This window comes from Podarcis cretensis (assembly GCF_951804945.1).
Source record: "Podarcis cretensis genome assembly, chromosome: 6".
Lineage (NCBI taxonomy): Eukaryota > Metazoa > Chordata > Lepidosauria > Squamata > Lacertidae > Podarcis > Podarcis cretensis.
Window position 1 is genome coordinate 78,992,304 of NC_137175.1, and position 12,551 is coordinate 79,004,854.

Sequence of the window (12,551 nt, forward strand, 5' to 3'; positions counted from 1 at the left end):
AAGGAACTCTTATGTTGGCGCAAATTCCGGAAATGCCCACTGACAGATTCTGCCAGCGATTGAGGGAGTCATGCCTTGAGGCTCCCGTAAAGGCAGAACTTTGAAACCTTTGCAAAGCTCTGAGGGATTCACCTTTTACGCACAAGCAGCTCATTATCCCATCACACTCCCATATTACATTTGTGTGGACCGGCTTACTAGCATCTGCATAGGGGACCTTTTTTAGCCCATGGTCCCATTCTGGCCCAACTTCCAGGGACCACAATGGCACTGGTGAGCAGGACAAGCAGAGCAACTCCTGTCCTCCAGGCAAGCAAGCAAGAAGCACAAGTTCAAGCACTCATTCTAGCCTGGCATAAAGAAGACTGCAAATCAGAGCCAGTAAGATGTTGCTTGGGGAGAGTCTGAAGGGCCAGACAGAGAGGGCTCAAAGGCTGCGTTTGGCCCCTGGGGCTGAGGTTCCCCATTCACGGCTTAGGCCATCAAGTGGGATCTGCCTCGTTCTCCATCTGAATCCTGTTTTGAACTGAGCCCTCTGCCTGCTCAGCTGTCTAGTGATGCTACTCTCAGAAATACTGTTAATACACAGGAGCATGGTTCCTGCTCCTACGTAGCCATAGATCATCCCTGTAGCTGTCACGCATAAACATTCCCTTAGACTTGCTGTGGTGGGATGCTGAGAAACCACTTGGGGAACTGAAAAAAGAAGGAAGGGTAGATAAACTGATCAGATGTCGTACATCAGAGACATGTAGAAGGGTGTACTAGCCTCTGAAGTAATAATTTCGTTGTGGAAAATGCATTCCGAAGTAATTTTGGTGCCAAAAATAAAACAGAGGACCCTACTTCCAAGTATGTAATTATGCACTAACCATAGCTAAGGTATTATCTTCATCCGAAATGCTAATGTTTATGGCTTCTTTATGTATGCCCTGTGGTCCGCCCCCCCCCCCCAGTCTTTCAGTTTTTCTCATTCTGTTATTACTTCTGCTTTTTAACAGTCTCAGGTGCCATATGAAAAATTCAGAAGTAAAAGGTGTGTTGGAAATGAAACGACTGATGTTCTGTTAGGATTGTTTGATTAGTGGGATGCCTCTATGAATGTTTAAGGCAAATATTTTGAGAACTAGTTGTACATATACAAAGTTGTATGTGTTTGGGAAGGCTGAAGCTCAGGGATAGAGTGTCTGCTTTGCCTGCAGAAGGTTACAAGTTCAATCCCCAGCATCTTCAGGTAGGGCTGGGAAGGACACCTTGTCTGAAACCCTGTAGGGCCACTGCCAGTGATGGCCAAACTTGCCCCCCTTAGCTGTTTTTGGACTACAACTCCCATCATCCCTAGCTAACAGGACCAGTGGTCAGGGATGGTGGAAATTGTAGTTCCCAAAGAGTTGGAGGGCCAAGTTTGTATCTAAGGTAGACAGTATCTAAGGTAGATGGACCAATGGTCTGAATTTGTATAATAATAATAATAATAATAATAATAATAATAATAATAATAATAATAATTATTATTATTATTATTTATACCCCGCCCATCTGGCTGGGGTATAAGCTGCTTATGTTCCTATATGAGCTTGTCTTCTTGGAAGTTGGCATAATGTATTAGCGAGACCCTTCTGGTGTAATTAATTTCTAAATATCAGAACTCACACATGGTCACTATTTCCTAAAAGAATTAACTTTAGTGCATTGGTTTGCTGTAAGGATAGTCTGTACAAGGATTTAAAGAAAGAGAAGCATGCTGAACGTTTCATGGTTGCTTGTGTTTTTTTAAAGCTGTGTTACTGAAACATGATTGTACAGATGTAATTGTACTTTAATTGTTTTTTATCAGAAAAATAACATGAAGTTGCCTGATTATTTTATGCAAGAGTTGCTTTGGAAATGATACATATCTTAAGCAAAACAGTGGAACTGAAAGGCCTATCCAGGTTTAGTTAAAACATTCCCACGATGTAGTCCAAATGTTGAGTAACTCCACAGAAATGAAAGACTGGATGTCAAAATAAATTAGTATGCGTATGCTATTATGGATCAGCTTTCCACTTTATGGCCACATCCTGCAAGGACTCTTCTCAGTTTTAACTAGAGCTAAAGACACAAGATGGTTTTACTCAAGGTTAATGAGTTCTGTATAACTACCTATAGGTTTCCTTAGCACACATCCTGTTTTTATGGGAACAACATTTCAGAGGATATAGATAAAGGTTGTAAATATTTGGGGTGTCATTCCGAATTGTACTGTAGGAAGCTCAACAGTTAAAAACTTCTAAGCCTTTTTGTCAGGAAATTAATTCAGAGGGCTAAAAAACAGTAATAGGATATTCTCAGCAGAGGCAAAATACATGAATAAAAGATAAACATAACTCTGAAAAACTTAAGAGCAGTCCCTTTGTTTATATAATGTGATGATGATAATATTGTATAACTGCCAAAGAGTCAATAACATAAAACGTTGTTACTTATCATCTCTGGATTTTAGTAGTCCTCCTTAGAGTTCACCCATTGAAATTAAAGGACATCACTAATTTAGCACACTTTAGCAATTTGGTCTATTCTGGGTTTGTCTTAGCTGGATACCACTTTATAGCTTTTGTTCAATGTTCAGAGCATTGTGCAGACTTCTTGGGGTCTCCATCCAGAACTATACACGGAACAGAAAGTGTGCAGCCAGATCAGGGAGGAAAGGTGATTGTTGCAGATGTAGCTGCTTTCACAATTTACCATAATTATATTAAGTTTTAAAGCCATCTGCTTGAAATTAAAGGGAGATCAAGAATGAGATTGTGATTCCTTAGTACATTTGCAAATTAGTAAGAATCATAGCACAATCCTGTACATGTCTACTTAGAACACTGAATTCAGTTGGGCTTACTCCTAGGTAAGTGCGTACAGGATTGCAACTTTAAATCATAAAAATAGCTGTTCATGAGGCGAAGAAAAGCCAGAGACATTCAGTGTTTTGTAAACTGATGACACCGGTTTGCTAGCCTCTGCCTTAGAAATATGGTCTTCATCTATGTCTCAAATTTTGGGTGGACATTTTTGGGTAAGCATCTTGGACCCTGGTCCAGGTCGGAAAGGTCAAATACTTGTGGATTCCAGTAATACCTTGTACCGAACCTCTGTGGAAAGAAGAAAGAGACCATTACTCTCAGGCAAGCTAGTTTGATAATGGGGTGGGAGGGAGCATTGTTTATTTACATTTAGCTCTGTTGTTGTTATAATTATATATTAAAATTTAATAAAAATCATAGCTATTTGCTCATAGAAATCACTTTAAAAGCTGTGAGAAGGAAAAGACTCCTGAATTAAAGCTTTTCTCCTCTTGCATGAATCTGGCATGGTTTGGATAAAGGCTGGAAACCTGGCAGCCTACAGGCAGAATTCAATCCTCAGAAGGCTGTCAGCTGGTCCCTCCCTGCGGTGGTGTTCAGAATTCAGAGGCCATCCTCCCCCGCCCCCAATACTGCCATTGCTGCAACTTTTCAATTAAGGTTTGGTGGCAATTATGTAATTTTCCAGTCTGTGTCTGCTGGCTGGTATATTAATTGTTAATTTGGAAGGGAGGTGAGGAGGAACTATCTGCCATCTGCAATATTAAATTTTTGGCTAGGTGATCCTCAGGGTCCCTTCCAGCTCTACAAATCTACGATTTGTTCATTTGTTTTATGATTTGTATGGATTTCACCAGAAGGGAAGCTGCTCCTGAAGGTTTTCAGAAAGAGGCTGGTTCATTTGTTTGTTTGTTTGCTTGTTTCATGAAATTTCGCTGCAGCTTCCTGCAAATGTGGCTGTCTGTAAATATGATATCTGGAGTTACTAGCCAGTTCCTTCAAACATACCGTACTTAACACACCCAAAGAGCAGTGTTAACCAAGGATCCAGGTTCTTTTGCATACAGGAGTGGGCTTTTGTAGAAGATCTGTGTGCCCTAAATTTTCTTGCTGGACTCTATTATGCACGAAAGGGGTCTGAGCCCATTTGCAAGACCTCTGAATGAACTCCATTCATTTGGTGTGCTTGGAAGTGGCTATTCAGACACAAAGAGACACAATAGCTACAACCTAATTTCCTTGGCACCGACACCAGCTTATTAAAAGGGAAGAGTTTGTTATGAAAAAAAAGTGTAGTAGCTTTTCTATGGTAGTTATATAATTCAACATTCCATTAATATCTCCATGGTGTAATTATATAAGCACATTCATTTCCTTACATGCCTGTAGTGTGTTGGTTCTGGATACTTCCTAACTTCCTTTGTAACATTTAAATACAGTTGTAGCATGTATCATTATATAGAAATACAATTTGTGCATTTTAATATGGAACACATCCTGTCAATGTTGAATTTACTATTTTCCTGGCAATCATTCTTAAGTTGTCATGATAAATAATGACATGAAGGCACAGTTGGCTAGATTGTTCAGAATGTAATAAAATAACTTACCAAAATGTAAGGCTAACCTGTACAAATATTTAATTGCTTAGAATGTATCATATTGATTGCTACTTCAGCACTTGAACGAGGGCTATGACCTTAGTGTTGGAATTCCAGGAAGGCATGTTAGAATAAATAGTGTAAGGGTAGAAAAATGGTAAGTAATTAAATCTAAGGACCATGTAATTAGGAAGCAACACTATCCCAAGGAGGTCTCGGGCTAGCAAGGTCTCTCCTGCTAACCCAAATAAATAAATAAATAAAATCCTTAAATAAGAGACACGGGGGAATGATTAATGGACTTCAATGTCTGTACACTAACGCGCAAAGCATGGGAAATAAACAAGATGAGCTTGAGCTCTTGGTACAGCGAACTAAATATGACATAATAAGCATCACTGAAACCTGGTGGGATAAGTCCCACGATTGGAATGTAATAATGGAGGGATACAATCTATTTCAGAGAAACAGACCAGACAAGAAAGGAGGAGGAGTGGCATTATATGTCAGGGATGTGTATACCTGTGAAGAGATCCAAGATTTAGAACCTCAAAGCCAAAGTGAGAGCATTTGGGTCAAAATTAAGGGAGAGAAGAATAACAGTGACCTCATTGTGGGAGTTTACTATAGATCCCCAAGCCAAACGGAGGACATAGATGATGCCTTCCTGGAACAGATGGCCAAGCATGCAAAAGGAAGGGAGATAGTGGTAATGGGGGACTTCAATTACCCGGATATTTGCTGGATGTCAAACTCAGCCAAGAGCATAAGGTCAAACAGATTCCTCACTGGCCTTGCAGACAACTTCGTTGTCTAGAAAGTGGGAGAAGCAACAAGAGGAACAGCCATTTTAGATCTGGTCCTAACCAATGTTGATGACCTGATTAGTGGGGTAGAAGTGGAAGGATCATTAGGCGCGAGTGATCATGCTCTTCTGAAGTTTACTATACAGCGGAAAGGAGCAGCCAAGCATACTAGGACTCAATTTCTTGACTTTAAGAAAGCCGACTTCATAAAACTTAGGGAAGTGCTGGGTGAGACCCCATGGACAGAAATACTAAAAGGAAAGGGAGTTCATGATGGCTGGGAGTTTGTTAAGAGGGAGATAATAAAATCACAACTTCAGGCAATACCAATGAGATGGAAACATGGAAGGTGCCTAAAGAAGCCAGGGTGGCTATCTAAAGAACTTTTAACCGAGTTAAGATTAAAAAAGGATGTGTACAAAAAATGGAAAAGGGGGGAAACCACCAAAGAGGAATTCAAACAAATAGCCAGCACGTGTAGACACAAAGTCAGAAAAGCTAAAGCACAGAATGAACTCAGGCTTGCTAGAGAGGTTAAAAGCAACAAAAAAGGCTTTTATGGGTATGTTCGTAGCAAAAGGAAGAACAAAGAAACAGTGGGGTCACTCAGAGGAGGAGATGGTTAAATGCAAACAGGGGACACAGAAAGGGCTGAACTCCTCAATGCCTTCTTTGCCTCAGTCTTCTCCGATAAAGAAAACAATGCCCGACCTGAAGAATTTGGAGCAAATGATTCAGCAGAGGAAACACAGCTCAGAATAACTAAGGAGATAGTACAAGAATACTTGGCTAGTTTAGATGTATTCAAGTCTCCAGGGCCAGATGAACTGCATCCAAGAGTATTAAAAGAACTGGCAGATGTGATCTCAGAACCACTGGCAGTCATCTTTGAGAATTCCTGGAGAACAGGCGAAGTCCCGGCAGACTGGAGGAGGGCAAATGTTGTCCCTATTTTCAAAAAGGGGAAAAGAGAGGACTGAAATAATTACCGCCCAGTCAGTCTGACATCAATACCAGGAAAGATTCTGGAGCAGATCATTAAGCAAACAGTCTGTGAGCACCTAGAAAGGAATGCTGTGATCACCAATAGTCAGCATGGATTTCTGAAAAATAAGTCATGTCAGACTAACCTGATCTCGTTTTTTGACAGAATTACAAGCCTGGTAGATGAAGGGAATGCAGTGGATGTAGCCTACCTTGATTTCAGCAAGGCATTTGATAAGGTGCCCCATAATATTCTTGTAAAGAAGCTGGTAAAATGCGGTCTTGACTATGCTACCACTCAGTGGATTTGTAACTGGCTGACTGACCGAACCCAAAGGGTGCTCATCAATGGTTCCTCTTCATCCTGGAGAAGAGTGACTAGTGGGGTGCCACAGGGTTCTGTCTTGGGCCCGGTCTTATTCAACATCTTTATCAACGACTTGGATGATAGACTCAAGGGCATCCTGATCAAATTTGCAGATGACACCAAACTGGGAGGGGTGGCTAACACCCCAGAGGACAGGATCACACTTCAAAACGACCTTGACAGATTAGAGAACTGGGCCAAAACAAACAAGATGAATTTTAACAGGGAGAAATGTAAAGTATTGCACTTGGGCAAAAAAATTGAGAGGCACAAATACAAGATGGGTGACACCTGGCTTGAGAGCAGTACATGTGAAAAGGGAGACCACAAACTTGACATGAGCCAACAGTGTGACGTGGCAGCTAAAAAAGCCAATGCAATTCTGGGCTGCATCAATAGGAGTATAGCATCTAGATCAAGGGAAGTAATAGTGCCACTGTATTCTGCTCTGGTCAGACATCAACTGGAGTACTGTGTCCAGTTCTGGGCACCACAGTTCAAGAAGGACACTGACAAACTGGAACGTGTCCAGAGGAGGGCAACCAAAATGGTCAAAGGCCTGGTCAACGATGCCTTATGAGGAACGGCTAAGGGAGCTGGGCATGTTTAGCCTGGAGAAGAGGAGGTTAAGGGGTGATATGATAGCCATGTTCAAATATATAAAAGGATGTCACATAGAGGAGGGAGAAAGGTTGTTTTCTGCTGCTCCAGAGAAGCGGACACGGAGCAATGGATCCAAACTACAAGAAAGAAGATTCCACCTAAACATTAGGAAGAACTTCCTGACAGTAAGAGCTGTTCGACAGTGGAATTTGCTGCCAAGGAGTGTGGTGGAGTCTCCTCCTTTGGAGGTCTTTAAGCAGAGGCTTGACAACCATATGTCAGGAGTGCTCTGATGGTGTTTCCTGCTTGGCAGGGGGTTGGACTCGATGGCCCTTGTAGTCTCTTCCAACTCTATGATTCTATGAGGGTAGTTTTGTGTGCACAATGGATTCAAAGTGTATGTGTGTGTTATGGGTGGGACCAGTTGTGAAGTTGCTCCATCCATCTCTATGGGGGAAGTTCCAAAGTCTGGGAGGAGCCACCAAGAAGACCCTGTTCCATGGCCATATCAAACATGTCTGTGAGGGTGGCGGGACTGAGAGAAGGGCCTTCCCCAAAGATCTCAAAAATCGGGCAAGTTTCCCTAAGGGGATGTGGTTTTTCAGATAGCTTGGACCTAAGCTGTTTAGGGCTTTATAGGTCATAACCACCACTTTAAATATTGTCCGGAAACGTACCAGTAGCCAGGAAGCTGTTGTAACGAGAGTTGTATGCTCCCTTGCATTTGTATATCTGTGCATTTGTTTTAAGATGTTTAGGGAAATTTTTAATGTTTAATGTATTGTTTTTAACACTCGATTGGGAGCCGCCCAGAGTGGCTGGGGAAACTCAGCCAGATGGGCAGGGTATAAATAATAAATTATTATCATTATCATTATCATTATTACTACACTGGTTAAAGGGAAGAAAACAAGTTTTTAAAAAGACATATGAGTAAACTATCTAGTTGAGATATCTCATTTGCCCTCACTGCAGTATTTTACTTTCCAACCTGCGGGAGGAGAGGGGAGATTACTTAATGCAAACTACAGATGACAAAAAGCATTGTTAATACAGAGAAGGGTCAGGAAGCTATACAGAGTGAACTAAACAATCTCAGGAACTGGGGCAGTAGAACAAAATGTACTAAGGTTATGAGAACAAAATTAACCCACGTGACCATCTTTCTGGGCTCGTTCAAATGGCAGAAAATATCTACATGAGGTGTGTGTGGAAAATGATCATGGGAAGAATGACGTTTGAACTGGGCAGAGTACATGGTGAGTGACCAGCCATAGGCTCGATTGTAGCTGCTGCCGGGAAGTATGGAAGAACCTTTGCAGTATGTGGTATTTTTCTATCACATTCAAGGGTGCAAGATTGCATGGAGAAATTCAGAAGCGCATGCGCAAATCTTAGCATGTACTAAAAGACTGCAAGAAGATCAAACCTCTCCATTCTGAAGGAAATCAGCCCTGAGTGCTCACTGGAAGCACAGATCGTGAAGCTGAGGCTCCAGTACTTTGGCCACCTCATGAGAAGAGAAGACTCCCTGGAGAAGACCCTGGTGTTGGGAAAGATGGAGGGCACAAGGAGAAGGGAACGACAGAGGACGAGATGGTTGGACAGTGTTCTCGAAGCTACAAACATGAGTTTGACCAAGCTGTGGGAGGCAGTGGAAGACAGGAGTGCCTGGCGTGCTCTGGTCCATGGGGTCACGAAGAGTCAGACACAACTAAACAACAACAAAAATATATATAAGGCCCCACAGAACTAGCATATCAAATGGGTGAGATTGGAAACTTAGTGTAGAGCTGACCGAAGGCTGAGAGTTGAGTGGGCTCTTCCTCGAGTTGTTGTGCTGGTAGGCAGATGGGCGGTAGGCAGGAAAAAACAGATATCCAGAAATTATGAGATAAACGCAGCAGGCCCTGCTGTACCCGCAAGGGTACATGTTCTTTATCTTGCAGTCCACCTGCTAATTGCTCTTCCGGCTAAGCCATTTCCTCTCCTGTTGGCTTGCGTACTGTGCAATATGCTTGCATATGTCACCTTACCATCATGCATCTAGGCTGCCAGGAACGTCATTCCCTATTCAGAACCCTTAAAATCACTTGCATTCTTGGGTTTGCAAACAATTTTTTCCTGCTCTTAAAACCAGAGCATTGTATGTGTTTTGCAATGCTTTATGTTTTTAAAAATACAAGTTTCTAGCTCTTAGGATTTCAAAAAAGAGGTTCAAAATGTCACAATGACTTTCAGTTCCTTTTGTTTCTCCTTCCTTTGTTGACAGTTCTCAGCTGTTTGAAAACATGAATAATGAAAAAAGCATAACTTTTGCAGAACTAACAAAATGGATGCACATCTGTGCAACAGAACTTGGATTTTTGGTAGGCAGAAGAAAACCTTAAAAACAGCACACGAGTTGAATTGGATACTTGCTACTATAATTTCATTTGCACTGTTGTTGGAAATGAATTGACCGTGGCTCCTAGCCTGCCTGTGTGCTTGCCCGCTCCACTTTAGAGGCTGGGGTATGTGTAGGTTTTTCTGGTAAAAAAAAATGTAACCCTACCCTCACTAGTTTTCTCTGTGCACTATAGATAGATGCTTTGAATGAAACCATGCCTTCCCGCAACTTGCTCACACTTCTAAACTTTCTAAACTATAGATGGAACTGTCATGTCCATCAGTGCAGCCCTGTTCAGGGAAGTTTTTAATGTGTGACATTTTGATGTATTTTTAATCTTTGTTGGAAGCTGCCCAGAGTGGCTGGGGAAACCCAGCCAGATGGGCGGGCTACAAATAATAAATTATTATTATTATAATGTCACCTCATTGGAATCTGTTGAAACACTCAGTTGCCAATCATCAACAGATGAGCAATTCAAATGAATTTTGCCCAGCGCATATCACAATTGCAGCACAGTTTGCCACAGAGAAAGCAAACCACATGTTTCCTTTCTGCGTGGAAAGCAAAGGCCAGCAGAAGCCATGGGGATGGGTTGAGTTTATCTATCAGATCAGTCAAACTCAGAACTCTGTTGGATCACTTTGACACAAACGTCTCACATGGAAAGGCACATCACGGGGTATGCCTTCTTAGCAGAAGCTGAGTTTTCAATGTAGGATGCAAAGAAAGTCATACATCAATACTACTAGGTTTCATCTAGTAATGAGGCACCTTAGGCCTGTTTTGACTGACAACATTCCCCACTGCAAGCACAATCCATGTAAAATAAATTATTTCACACTTCCCAATGAATCCTGGAAACCACAGACAGGAAGCTAGACAACTTTCATAGAGAATCGTCAGTTCCCTTGCAAAATTTGCAGGATGTGAAGTGTGAAGTAGCTTAACTGCAGTGGTGACAGATGTGCCCAAAATTATGAAATATAGGATTTTATCCCTGGGTATCAATTTTTAACTTAATCTATTTTCATTTTATTTTCATTTCACTTGTTATATGTTGCATCCCAGCGATGTGGGTTTTTCCAGATTTTTTTGTGTTGGAAAAAATTCTGGAATTGAGGTCATTGGCGGGGGGGGGGGGAGGAATCAGTGGCATCAGAAAATCTTACACTAGTGATCTGGTTTTTCATGCTTACTTTTACTTGCATTTAGTAAACAAAGCTAAAAACTCTCAAACTGCCAGGCTTGCCTAACAGTTATTTGCAGATGGCCTCCTTTCATCATTGCTGATGGACATATGCAATGGAAGATGTTCAGTGGGAAAAGAAAACACTGAAAAAAATTCCACCCCACGTCACTGTTGCAGTCCTATTTGAAATACGAAAAGCGTATTCATAAAATAATGGAAATTTTGCCTTTTGTGTTTCCAAGGAACATCCCATTATGGTGGCTACTCCCATGATGCTGTGGTGTATGCGCTTCAGAAATGTGGCATTCGTCATATTGACACGGCAAAGAGATATGGCTGTGAATCGCTCCTGCAGAAGGCCATCAAGGAGAGTGGTGTAAAACGGGAGGATCTCTGGATAACTACCAAGCTCTGGCACACAGACTATGGCTATGAGAACGCTAAACAAGCCTGCTCAGAGTCCTGCAAGAGACTTGGTGTTGAGTATCTAGGTATGGCATTTCTCCCCCTAATTCTCTTTGCAGTATCCTGTTAGGAAATCTGGATTAATATTTAGCACGTGCATTGCTTGCCCAGCTGGTGTCTTGCAGCAAAAGGCTTTTACCAAAACTCTTATATTAAACTTAGGCTTTTCATCATGGAGAGGTTTCTTAGTCATGGAAAAGAGCTTAGGAGTGGGAACATGCGCTGGTTCTTCACAGCCTCTCAAAGCTAATTCTTCATGTGTCCCTTAACTGTAAATATGCTAGAGAAGCATTAGTGATAGGCAGTGCTATTTTTCTAGGAAACGAGGTGCTGAAACTCACCGTGAACGCCTTCCTTGTTCTCTTAGAATGACAATGGTGCCCAACTGAGAGGTGCCAGAATGGTGTTCCAGTGAGATCCAGCTGAAAAAAGCCCTGGTGATAGGTAAGACTGACCTGATTCCCACCATAACCAGCTCTTGAAGACAGCTAAGTGGGGAACTTAGAAGAGCTAGAGTGGTGTAGTGGTTAAGAGCGGTGGACATGTAATCTGGTGAACCAGGTTCGCTTCCCCGCTCCTCCACATGCAGCTGCTGGGTGACCTTGGGCCAGTCACACTTCTTTGAAGTCTCTCAGCCCCACTCACCTCACAGAGTGTTTGTTGTGGGGAAGGAAGGGAAAGGAGAGTGTTAGCCACTTTGAGACTCCTTAGGGTAGTGATAAAGCGGGATATCAAATCCAAACTCTTCTTAACCATTGTTGACATCAATGGTTGAGGCAGAAGGGAAGAATTCAGTCTGGGGGAATGTGTGTTCTGTGTCCCTTTACCATGGTTAAGATATTGCCCTGGTTACATCAGCGCTGGCTCCTAGTAAGAAAACTGGCAGTGTGTCATGACCCAGAATCCCGACACTTGTGTTTGTCTGCAATGCTGTTGCAATAGCTCTGCAGAACTAAGTTCACAATGACACAGCATCTCCTCTTGTTACTTCCTTAAATTTTGTTGCTGCTCTTTGAACACTTGCATTTGGTTTGGGGGATTTCTTCAAAGATGCCTCATCATCTTTGGATCTGCTGCTTCAGAAGTATTTCCATGCAAAAATATATTCACCCCACCCCACCCCCCAGATGTCATGTTGTCCTTGAGCCAGCTGCCCAATAGAACCTTAAGGAGCATGTGCCTTGATACCTGGTTTAAAACAAAGGCAGTCAATGTGATGTGGCTTGACTACAACTCCCAGTGCCCCTGGCTATTGGCCATACTGGCTGGAACTGATTGGAGATGTAGCCTAGCAACATTTGGAA

The 12,551-nt window shown here is 42.1% G+C and overlaps 1 protein-coding gene across 3 annotated transcripts in view; it reads left to right on the forward strand.

Moving 5' to 3' along the window:
- The window catches only part of LOC307218812 (putative oxidoreductase ZK1290.5), a 71,821-nt gene that overhangs the window by 11,092 nt on the left and 48,178 nt on the right, over positions 1 to 12,551 (forward strand). For 2 of the 3 annotated variants that reach the window (XM_079981697.1, XM_079981699.1), the window contains exon 2: positions 11,025 to 11,273. In XM_079981697.1, coding sequence (XP_079837823.1) covers positions 11,025 to 11,273 — 249 coding nt within the window. Of the gene's footprint in view, positions 1 to 9,473; positions 9,571 to 11,024; positions 11,274 to 12,551 lie in introns of those variants that run through there. The other variant, XM_079981698.1, reaches the window with a different exon arrangement.